Below are 12,571 nucleotides of genomic sequence, written 5' to 3' on the forward strand. Positions count from 1 at the left end.
AGGAGAAAATAGGTGAATACTGGGCTGCATTATTTCTGGCACATGTCTGTGCAGCTGCTTTGAGTGTCTTCAGACTATTCTGGTTGTGTGCAAAGTATGGCAAATCTTGGAAAAGCATTTACTGCTGCAAAACATTATAAAGAAGGTATGTTAACATGCAAACCAGCTTTGAGCACTGCTGGAAGGCAGACTTGAACTGACTCAGCAGAGGAGAATGGGAGAAAAGCTGCTCCATTTCTGGATCCATGCTAATGCTGGTTTTGCTGGGCAGCCTTAAGATACTAGTGAGAGTAATAGTAATGCAAGGCATTAAGAGTGGAAAAGTTTCTACAGCCCTTCTAGTTGAGTTTCCTGACCATCAAGACTAATAGGATTCTCCAGCTATTCTCACAGCTTCATATCTGTTTAATAAAGCTGTTTCTTAAAAAACAAAAATTAATCATATTAAAAAACAAAAATTAATCATTTAACCAGGAGACTTTTTTGTATCTCACACATTTATTCAAGAGGCTGTTTAATGCAAGTGCTGTAGTATTTGTTCATTAAAGCATGTATTATTTAGAAGGCTGACAAGTATAGCAGCATTTTTTGTATTACCTGAGAAACCAGAATTCATCTTTGCAGGATATTCCAGTCTACCCATTAAACAGGAAAGTGTGTGTTCTTTGCTTTACCAAGAAGTGCTTGTAAAATAGGTGAGTCTGGCTCCTAAGAAGGCATTACAATCTGCTGTGAAGTTACATATATATGAATCTTTCTAGATTCAGGGGTCATCAGTGTCTCTCGTATAAATGCTCATTTAGATACCTTGTAATCCATTAAAATGTGTTGGTGAGGAAGATAGTTTTTATCTAGCTTCTATGTGAAATCTGTTGTTAAACTATTCCAGTTACCTTTCAGGACCTGAAAGGCAAAATATGCAAGGCCTCCTGAACTGCATAGAAAGGGTATGATGAGGTACAAATACTTCTGAAGCAATGCATTTACTTAGAATATGGCTGGATTTTCAGCTCATGTGTACCTCATGATCAGCTGAATTTTTTGCAGCAAGCTTTTGGGTTTGAGGAATTTGCTTGTATTGGTTTATTTTTCCACCCTTATGACTCTCTAAGAAACAGGGAAGCTAACCCCCATAACAGTATTCTGATTTTTTGTTTCTTTTTGTAAAGTTTGCCCAAAGCAGACATCTGAGGAAATGTCTTCCAATCGTGATTCAAGCCTTACTAATGCACCGGTGCAAAGCAAGCTAGTATCTTCCTTCCAGCAGCACACCAAGAAAGCACTTAAACAGGTAAGCTTGTATTGATTGATCATCAATTGGCTTCCCTTTAGCATCTCTGCCATTCCTATGTGAATGGGATGTCAGCAGAATTTAAAGAGTCTTCCGAGGATTTTTAGTGCTATGTTTAGTGGTGTTTTGCTGGGGGTTTTGCTGTGTTTTTAGCAAGGGTGCAGTCCTATGTGTTGTGAGTTTAAAGGGGTTTTAAGTGCATTTCAAGTAAGCAGAATTCTTTATATTATCACACCCCTGCTTTTCCTACGTAAGCATTCGTGTTGAAAATTTTATGTGAGGTTAAAAATAAATTTTAAAAAAAATTTGAAAAGTGCTGCAGATAGGTAGGAATCTAGGTATGCTTGTTCAGTTTTTCTTCATGATCTGTTAAATAATTTTTTTCATGCTGTATTTGCTACTACAGGGTATAAAAGTAGGGTAGGGTTATTTTTATTAAAAAAACTTATGATTTGGATGATTTAGGTTCCATGATAAGTATTAAAGCTTGCAAAAGCAGCTGTTTATTCAAAGTCAGCTATTAGCTGAAAGCATGATAATGTGAAAATTATTTTCCAACATTGCCAAATTAATTCAGCTTACAGCCAGAAAAATGAAAAACTAAAAAACTAGAATTAAAAAAAAATTATCATTACCTCTTCTCCATTTTGAGATGTGACTTTTCTAAAGTGTCAGGATAATGAGATGATGTTGTAATTTTTCTCACCACTGCTCTCCGAGTTATGGTTAATGGAGATCTAGTATTTCTATTATATATGAGTATATCTATTACATATGAGCTTATTGCTCAGTTCTTGGTTTGGGCTTAAGTTAAGCAAAGCCTGTCCACATCCCCTCTAAACGCTTTAGTTTTTCATGCAGGCTGGGTTTAAATCCAGTAAAATTAATAGATGTTTATCATTCACACAAGGTTATGTTGTATTTAGAGGCTTTAAGGACTGAAAAGGATTATTAGATTGAGGTCTTATATGTGTTTGTTCAGGAAAATTGAGCAGTGGGCACAAAGCAGCTCACTAACCATTAAGATATGAAAAACACACACTTCTTGGAAACTCTCCTATACAGATCTTTTGTGATCTCTGCACTTCCCTAGGGGTGGAGGGAGCAGGTGAAGGGAAAGGTGAAGGGGAAAGAAGGGGAAAAAAAGAGCAAAGCCACAAATGTTTGAACTTCCTTAATTGTTTAAACTCTACCATTTGTCACTTACCAGATATATAGCATTGAAAATAATTTTAAAAGGGCAAATTAATCAGAATAGCTTAATTAATATAAAAAGTCATAACACTGATGTGAATCTTTGAAAACATTCCCTAAGGCAGTAGGGTTAAAGCAACATCAGAAAGTTAAGTAATCGATAAAAAGAAATTAGTTTTAATTAAGTTGATGGTAATTAGATCCTGTAGTTCAGAGTATGAGAGCAGCATTACAGATACCAGCAAAATGTTTTCTCTGTGCACAGGTTGAGATAAATGGACATTTGTATGATGGAATAGTAGATTTTTGCATTGTTTTCTCTTAAAGTTTCAGGTGTTGGCTACTGCCATATATACACATTGCAGGTTTGATTTGTTACTGTAGCAGAGGTGAATAAACCTTAACAGCGATTTTATTTGTAAAATTGCTGTTGGAAATTTATTCTTTCACTTTCCAATCTTTCAATTGCTTTTATGGATGCATAGTACCTAAAATTCATACAAAGAACCTGTAATACTTTGAATACTGAAGAAGCTTTTAGACACGCTATGCAACACTCTTCAAATTGATACAAACTTACTGATTCCATGCTGAAGTAACAGAGGATAAGCCATCATCCTACTCTCAGGAAGTGCTTGTAATATATAAACATGTATATACTGTATATAATATATTGTAATGGGGTCTTCCTTAGCTATTGCCTTTTATCTACTGCAAAACAGTCTTTACAGAATGAAAACCTACAAGATAGTTTTCAGTTTCCTACTCAATTTATTTAAAACCAGTGGGTTCTTCACATTACTCTGATCTTGTGCATATTTGGTTTGTAACCACTAAAAATAAAGTGAGAGGGAGGTTGATAATGTCCAGTTCTGCTTGAAGATCTGAGCTAGAATTAGAAGATTTTCTCTACTGTTTATCTACTTATTAACCACTCTACTCATATGTAATTCTCTTTAAATTATTATGTGCTGGATTTACATATGATTTGTTTTCTAATGAATTCTAGATATATTCCTGGGTTTAGATTGCAAAGAGCAATCTCGTGTTTGGCTTGTAACAGCCTGCATTTCAGGATGTTCTCATGAATCAAATTAGTCACAATGCTGCATTTCTTGAGCTCTGCAAGGAGCATGGAGAAAAGGGCGTTTTTGAGCCCTGTCTGGCTCTTGGTTTTGATTTCTCTCAGGTAGCAGTGAATTTGGGGTACTTTGGATTTGGATTTGGGGACTAAGGAGGTTTGCAGTTGCAGTGGATTTTCATAAGGTCTGTGTTACAGGTCAGACCTTGGTCCTCACCTTTCAGAGGCTGGGCTGCCATTTTGGTCTGGAAACTTGCTAGCTTCACCACCTTCCATGGTGTCCTTGCTGGGAAAGAGATTTTGAGTGTTTCACTGCTGAGTGTGTCTTGTGCTTCTCTTTGGTTTCTGAGGGAGTTTCATTTTTGCTCTTGTATAATGCTTACACTTTGCTCTGAGTGTAATGTCCCACAAACCAGTTCCTGTTCATGAGGGTTTAGACAAAAGAGCCTATGGTGTAGAGCTGCCTTTTATGCTTGGCTTTCTGATGGCAGATTTTACAGATTTCTGTTTCCTTTTTGCTGTTGGAAGTGCTTGGGCATGTGTGCCCAGCTGTTGCTGCTCTTGTACCTTTGAAAAGAAGGCTTATGGCACGCTGTCACACGCTGATTTCCTATCAGTACTGATCAGTTCCATACTGATTTGCCTCATTTTGACACTCGAGAGTTTTGGCATGCAGACCCATGTAAGGACCTCTTCCTGGGAAAGTGCTGAACTACACCTGCATCTGCTAGCAGTGGTACATGGTCACACTACTGTGTGCATTATTCTTGCTCTGGACAAAGCTAACTCCAGTATGGACATCAAGTCATGGCATAGTATCTACATGCTTCTGTCTGGTCCAGTTTCTGTTCCATTGACTTGAGGTGACACTTTTTTTGGAAGTCTTCACTGTATACAGATTTATCTGTATCTATCAAGATGTTCTTGGAACATTTCTCAGAAGAAGCGATCATACCTGCAAACTGGCCTCACGTAGGTAACACTGAGAATGTGTGAATATCCAGGACATTGAGGTGGTGTTAGTGTCTATTGGACTCTGATAGCCAAGTGTAAGAGCACCTTGCCCGTCAGTGTACCAGGTGTTCCCTGGGGCAGTACCAAGAGAGGAGAAAGAACTTGAAGATGCGCTATAATGGTATCTGGGATGATAGTAGACCTCCCAGACATGGAAGAAAATCCTGCCTCACTTTTGGCACTTTGGAATCAGCACCAAGAAGGGTACCCATAAAATTTCTGTTGGGAGAAGAGAAGGATACTCCATTCAGACTCAGGATCTGAATACAGAACCAGGACATGTCTGAGACTGTGCTGGGCATCCAGATCTCTTTGTAGAGACAGAAACTCCAGAGACAGCAGCCAAGTGGGTTTGGGAGGAGAGAAGCTCAGGAAATAAGGGAATCAACTCAAGGTATGTCACTGCCATGGTTTGTTTTGTTTTTCTTAACTTTGGGCTTTGTCTGCATGCTTGGTGGCTGGGTTCATATATGTGCCACTATTTAATTCATAAAGTGGGTAGGTGAAGTTTTTTAAAGAGAAGGAAGGCACCCATTTGTAGGATTTGTTCTTATAATAGAATTGGCAACTACTCCACCCCCTTTTTTTTTTTTCCAGTGGATGCTGCCACACCCCGAGAAGTGGGGAGGTTATGGTTTAGCTCATGTGTTGCTTCTGAATTGTAGGATATTAGACCTGTACAGCTCCAAATAACATTTCAGGTTGACGTTTCTACCACAACTGTAATTCTTATTAGAAACCAACCTACAAGAGACTAAATTTCAGAGCAGGATGGTTAACGCTGTAATTTGGCCCTGATTTACCCGAATCTATAGAACTAGTTTATCAAGATTTCTTTGTTTGTTTCTTTTTTTTTGGACACAGGTGTCCAAGTGCCTAGGTTGGCACTGAAGGTAGAATCCTGATCTCCCATGATGCTGGTGTGAATTTGCTTTCCTGTCTTCAGCTCACACTGCTTACCTTTCTTTGAGAGAAGAACAAGAGCAAACTCACCAGTCTTGCTCCCTCCACACTCATTCTGTTAGGACTTCTTTCCTTGACTGCAGCCAGATGCAGGTTATCTTGAAGCATTTTGCTGTCCATAGAAAGTAATCCCGTATGAGTCTGTCTGTGGTGTCTCTCCTTTGACTCATCTGAGCAACTGCTCCTACACATGCTCTAATATAAGCCTGATATATTTGCCTGCCCTGCTTTCCTTTCCTCACCCCAAAGAAGCAAAGGTGACAGAGGAGATCATTATGATGATTCTGTCCTAATCACTTAGAATTTAAGTGCAGGGTGTCTTCCTGAAAGGCTCTGAAAATCCACTGTGAACTGAGAGATATTTTTTGTACTGAATTCCTCGTTATAGAGAGTTTGCTGCACTTGCTCATTGTCTCTGTTAACCATCTTCCTATGTTTCATTTCAGATGCCACAAATGTACCAAGGCCACAGTTGGAGAATTCTGGTTCCCTAGCTGAAGCATTTGATCAGATGTCTGGCAACATAAGTGATGATTCTTGACAAATTTTCCTGACAACAAATGGAAAAGAAGGAAAACATGTTGCTTTTTGACTTCTAGAGAGACATGGGAAGGGACACTGGAGTTTACAAAATGCATTCAGGAGAATGGAAGTTCGAAGAGGATAAGCTAAACTGATTTTCTGATTGCCAAGACAAGTCTAGGGAAGAGGACAGAGAAACTATGGCAGGGAGACTGCATAAAGGGGAAAAGAAGCTGGGAGAGCAAGAGTTCCAGCAGAAGCTGTTCAGGGAGTACATGCATTGCCCGAAGGCTGGCTGCACGGTATGTCCCTCTAAAGGTCCCTATGCATGGGCAGCATGTACCAGCTGCTCAACACAGTGCTTTGGTAAGACGCAAGACAATGTTTATGAGACTCTCTTCTGGGTCATGCCCCTGGTCCTCAGCCCTTACCTGTGATGGGAAGAAAGGGACAGGAATCCACACAATCCCTGCTTTCTTTTTGTACTGCTTTTTAGTAACTAGCTCCCAGTTGCTGGAGCGTTCTGCTTGTCTCTCCTCTGGGGCTGTTTGCACAGCATGCTTTTTATGGCGCTCCTGCACCTTTTCTGTTTTAATAAATGTATTTTACAGAATTTCTTAGTCTGAGAAATAACTAAAGAATTTTAAAGCAACTTCAGAACTACTGTGCTGAAGCATAGTTGCCCCTCTGCCTCAGTGTAGGACAGTACCCCTCACTTAAAGTATGTCCTGGCATGAGCATTACCTTTGTTTAAACCTACCACTGCTACATAGTGGAATCTTCTTCCCAAATATGGGTTGAAAGTGTTCTCTTTCTTCTGTTCTGTAGAGATGCAGTTGCTTTTTCCAAGTCTCAGATAGTCAAGCTGAAGACAGCAGCCTAGTTCTAAGCCTTGCTTTGTCTGATTCATTAAGTAGCTTGTCCCTTAAGTAGCCTGGGGAACTATTTCAGATGGATTGGTCATTGTTATTGTATTAATGAAAATATAATCACTAGAGATTAGAGTCCCAGTTAAGCTTTTCCAGTGGTGTTACCTGATTTTTCCTTATAGTGGCAGTGAATATCTGTGTGAGTATCTTCTTTTGGGCCATGTGAAAAGAACAGCTTTTGATTTGAATAGTTTGTAACATGAAATTATATCCAGGTGACAATGAATCATGTCTTGATTTTGAAGCGCGTCCTAGAAAATGTTGGCCTTTTCAGGAAAAGACAGGATTTGGAACAGCTCACAACTCTTCAGAGCTCTAGGAAGCCTCCTACAAAATGTTGAGAAGCAGTTATCTACAAATGGTGTTCCAGGAGCTGTTGGGTAGGTCCCCAGAAGGCTGTGTGCTCAGGATGTGTGGGCAAGCAGGAGTACCCAGGCTCAAACAGGATGTCAGGCAGAAAGACATTACACTGCTTATGCTGGTGCAATGTAAATTCTCTGAGGGGTAATGTGAGAAGACTTTTTTGCCTGGGAAGTCTAGACATGAAGCCCCTGCTGTATGCTTTGGCCCCTGTGCAGAGTGTGTTTGAAAATTTAACCTCATGGAAAATGTTGATTACAGTTTTAAGATTTTGTATTGATGTTGCTCTCTTTATTTTAATTTGTTTTTAAGCTGCTTTCTACAAACTGTTTACTTACCTATATGTGCTTTGTTGTGCCAAAGAACAGATTCCCCATAAAACACTTTTCAGCTGATAGATGTTATTAATTTAATACTACACAAACCATTAAAAAAATCCCAATTCTTCTCTCTGTAAAAAAGCTTTCACTGAGTTGATGCATATGCCATCATCATTCCCATTCACATGCAAGTCAAAACAGACATTGAACGCATCACGTGTTTTTTGCCCTTGGTTCTGTGCTTGGGAAAGCACCAAAAACATTTGCTTTGCAGTCCATTGTGATCTGCAGCAACTGTAGCTGTGGCTGCATTATTGCAATCCCGTAGAAAGTAGTGCTGGCTTGCAGGTGTAGAGACACACATATGAACACACAAATCTCTGTGTCTCTGCCCCACAAAGGTCCAAGCACTTCAGAGTTTGTTGGTACACAGGTAAATGTTCAGTGTTAATGTGTACTGTAGTCCTACAGAAAGACCCTGAGCCCTACTGAGAGCTAAAGAACAAATACACAGCGAGACATTCTTTTTCTTCCAAATACAGATGTAAATATCACAAGGAAAGAGGATAGCACGGGACAAGAATAGATGCTTATTTGAGGAGGTATTAGCATTTGTTTGAAAATAAACCCCAGGTCTCCAAACTTCCATCCTGCTGATTCTGACACTGCTCTTCATCTCCAGATGATAATTGTGTACACTTGGCACCATACCGACATGTTTAGTGTATGGTCTGGTTGGAAGTAAATTAATTTGCTTTGGAAATGGCACTTTGTACCTTGTAGTTGTTTTCATAGGACATCTTTATTGTGTTTTAATCTTATGTTTGCATGCTTATAACTGAGTACTTTGTTTATGTTTAATATAAGAATTAGTGGCATCCAGGAAACAATAATGGGTTTACTCTTTGTGATTTGTGGTGCTTACTGTTTTAGTTTAACTGCTCTGTCTGCCTGTGAAACAGGTTGCCACTGAGAAATTTTAATTTAACAGACGTGGGACTTAAAGGCTCTTATTTTATTAACAAAATGAGGGTGAGAGAGAGGACAAAGACTGAATTTTATAGTGGTGTTAAGTGTATCAGTGATAAACCATAAACCTGTTCCATCTTTGTCAATTTGGGATCCATAACCATGATGTGGAGTTGTTATTTATTTTGTGCGAGAGACTTTGCTCAGTCTGTCATAGCTTGTATTTTCACATGGCAGAATGGAAGAATTCCATAGCTTTACATTTCTGATCTGAAATGTGTGAAATTTCAAAGGCTATGTTTCATGATATGAGTTTCAGAATGTAGACTTGACGTTTATGGAACAAGTAGAAATCTGGGAAGATATTGCTTAATGCAACCAAGTGTTACATGTCTTTGTTGTTAATAACTTAATTTTTAACATTCTCAGCATGTCACGCATTTAAGCTCAAATGAAAGTGGTTTTCTGCATTAATGGTTTATCTGTGTGCTGCATTTTTTCATTCTGAGTTGAAAAGATGTGGGAAAGAAAAATAACAAAAAAAAAATTGATGAGCAGCGGTAAAATCAGAGCACAGAGGTTGACATTTTGCTTCTGGTGCTCTTTTGGGGAGGTATTTTGCCCCCATCTCCAGTTATCGTTTGGTTTATATTGTTTCCTTTTATTCTTACTTGAAAGATGGCTTTATGAGTTTCTAATGAAGACAGTTAACCATTTTGTTACATGGGTGAAGAAGCCTTTCCTGTGTTAAGATCAACTAAACATGACATTATTGTTATTAAGAGCATATAATGGCATTCATGAAACCTCCAAAATACTGCCATACTCCAGTAGGGATAGAAACTCCCTGAAAAAAAAAAAGGAACCTTGCTCTTGTCACCTCTTTATTAAAAAAAAAAAAACAAACAACTCTTGGAATTAGAAGTTCACTGAGTTCACTGTTAATTTCATGGTGTTTTTCTTTTGCCATCTATCTTCAGAGTTTATGTTTTCTTAATTATCATCTTTTTATTTTATTTTGAGTTCTTTGGATGAAAATGGATTGATAGTTTACTTAAAGATTTTGGCAATAAAAATAACTTCATTAAACCAAATAATTATGCCAAGCACTGTATAATGACCATGGCAGTGTTATTCAACAGATGGTCACAGGTTCATTTTTATGAATGGGAATATTGGGAATTCTCCATATTCATTATGTGCAAGAGATTCACAGATGTCCTTTGCAAATCTGCTTGTGAAAGGCTGGATGTAAGTATTATATTTTGGTGGTAATTTTAAGAGACCCTTTAATGTTTTAACTTGTATATTACATGAACTTTCATTTCCTTTCCTTCTTTTGATTTATTTGATGTACAAACAGGATGGTAGTAATGTCTTACAGAATACTTCAACAGTGATCAGTTCTAGGTATTTAAAACTTGCAGCTTTTTTAACTCAGGCATTTAGCATGAATTGATTGAATGCATTTAAAATGTAAACATAGCCTCATTAAAGAAAAATATTCTTTATGTAAGCTATCATATGCACTACATGTGTTTTTCTCTAATTTTCCATAGTGAAAATGACACCTTACCATTTGGTAAAATCATCATCTGTTTCTTGCAGTTCTGCAGGAAGTCCAGCTAGGAGGTTATATATCTCTAAATATGGATGAGATGCAAAAGGCTGTGTCGGTAAAGGATGACAATGTAGTTAGTATGTGTTAGTTACTGTTTCCATATCTGCAGTGATATCTGGAACCATTTTTCCGTGGAATAAGTTACAACATTTCTCATTTTCTTCAGTGCTAGTTATAAATTTGATTTATTTGGTTGTGGTGACTAGGAAAGCACTAAATTAGCTTGGTGCACTAAAAGCTCAGTATAGCAGGCATTTGGTGCATGTTTCACTTGGAGTAATCTCATTGACTTCCCAGCTAAGTAGAATTAATCTTGGGTTACAAGATTCTTGTCTTATCCTACAGTAGTCTTGTATTCTAAAATTAATATCTCTCAGGCTAGGTGTAGAGAAGTTATATATTTGTCCTCAGCAGAGACTACAGAGATTGTCCTTCATTTATACTTAACTCCTTCTTGTATTTGGCTTCCCTTGGATCTGGGTGTCAATCAGCAGTTTCTCCCACCGATGGGTTGCTCCTAGTGTTGTCTTGCAAAGATTTGTCTATCCAAAATTTCAGACCCTGCAGCTTCAAAATCGAAGGAGAATTTAACACAAAATTGTTGTGATTAGCCAGGCATATCACAAGAATGTCTGTGCAGAATCTCAGCCATCTCTTTGCTCTGGAAATCATATGTTAGATTATTTACTTGATATCTTTGTGCCCTCCTCCCCTGCCTCATGTCTTTCATTTGACAAATGAAAAGACAGAGAGGCATGAGGAAGGTTATGTGCCTATTCTTTGTACACAGGGTGATTCATTGGTAATTCATTCACTTTGTGTTAGAAGTTTTACTTAGATTTTAATATCCACATGGCGGGGGTTGGGTTTGGGGTGGGGGATTTGGCGGGGGGGGAGGTTTCTACAGCCTTTCCTTCAGGTGCATGTGGCTTTACTGTCAGCTTGATTCTCAGACTTAACTTGGGCCCTGTTTGGTGATCGGTTCCTTGTGCTGTGAAGCTGGAGGAGCTGGGGAAGGGACTGGCAGTGAATCAATGGGTGTTAGAGGAAAAAGAAACCCTGAAAAACAAATGCGCATCAAAAGGAAATGGTGTCTTTAAGGTTTGTGCTTGACCCTCACATATAGAGGTGCTTAGCCTGTAGCTCAAGAGGTGTGCTATGCCTCGAAGTAAATAGTTCTGGTGGCTTTGTCTGCTCCCAGCTGTATTTCCTCATCTAACTGTCCAGGGGGTGCCTTGCATTAGTGCTTCATGAGCATGAGTTGGCCTGTGCTTCTTGGAAATGCCAAATCGGTTGCATAAATGTGTCCTTAAGGGCCACAAGGGGCCTTCCAGTAACAGAAAAGAAGGTAAGTGGTGCACCTGACAAAGATTGGGTACTGCCCTCGCTCCAGCAGCACGTGTGTCACCTGAGGTGTATGAACATTGCGTGCCTGTCACTGGTGGTGGATACACTGCTGGTTCCTTTCTCTCCTTCATGGGAGCTCAGTCTAAGGATTGAAAATCAACTAGAAGGCTTGACAAAGAATCTCCCTTTGCCACAGTGGCTGTATAAATCATTAAGATGGTATTTCCATATGAATGCTGGCAGCAAGGCTGTGTACCCTTGGTAGAGGTGGAAATTGTCTTGGAAAGTCAGGAGGAGGCAGGAGGAGAGCATGGAGCATTGTTTGGGCTCTAACTGTTTGTCTAGGGAGGATGGCTTGAGGATGGCATCCGGCAAATCAGGCTGTGGCGCGCCATGATACAAAGTTTGGGTTGTGTTATATTGGTGTGTTGTTAGTGCAGACATTGCCTGTCTTTTCTGTTGATTTTTAGTGAACTGTTTCCCACTGTCTCCATGGTATTACTGTTAATTAAGGATCCCCTAGTTTGACACTTAGGTTTGTAGGGTCATTTTTGGAATTTTGAGGAATTTTTGAGAAATGTTAGCACTTTAGAATTTTCTGTCCACAGGTCTGGCTGTGCTTGCTCATTAGCAGTATGAATTTTCTGTCTCAAAAATGTTTGAAGTATAGATTGTTCTTTATGGCTTTCTTCTGCTTCTTTGGTTCAGTGCAGATCTGACCAGCTTCCTTTCTTTGTTTGGTTTCAAGTGTTCTAATTTGCTTTTTATTGCACAGTGCTTACGTGTCTTTTAAGAAGTACAATAAAATGGGTTAATCCATGAAATAGCTTCTACGTGGCCTTGGTGTATTTTATACTGTGTAGAGTGTTATTTAGAGGAATAGACCGATATCGATTTCTTTCTTCTCGGGGTTTTTTTTTCCTTCTATTATTTAGCTATGTGAACAATTTGGAAAGGTAT

General features: G+C 38.9%; 1 protein-coding gene across 5 annotated transcripts in view; it reads left to right on the forward strand.

Annotated features, from left to right (window-relative positions):
- Positions 1–12,571, forward strand: part of ASXL3 (ASXL transcriptional regulator 3) — a 127,713-nt gene that overhangs the window by 67,440 nt on the left and 47,702 nt on the right. For 2 of the 5 annotated variants that reach the window (XM_032124428.1, XM_032124421.1), the window contains exon 6: positions 1,170–1,291. In XM_032124428.1, the coding sequence (XP_031980319.1) occupies positions 1,170–1,291 (122 nt within the window). Of the gene's footprint in view, positions 1–1,169; positions 1,292–4,190; positions 4,975–5,444; positions 5,637–5,989; positions 6,368–12,571 lie in introns of those variants that run through there. The other 3 variants (XM_032124443.1, XM_032124452.1, XM_032124436.1) reach the window with 3 other exon arrangements.

This window comes from Corvus moneduloides, chromosome 1 (genome assembly GCF_009650955.1).
Source record: "Corvus moneduloides isolate bCorMon1 chromosome 1, bCorMon1.pri, whole genome shotgun sequence".
In the NCBI taxonomy this organism is placed as follows: Eukaryota; Metazoa; Chordata; class Aves; order Passeriformes; family Corvidae; genus Corvus; species Corvus moneduloides.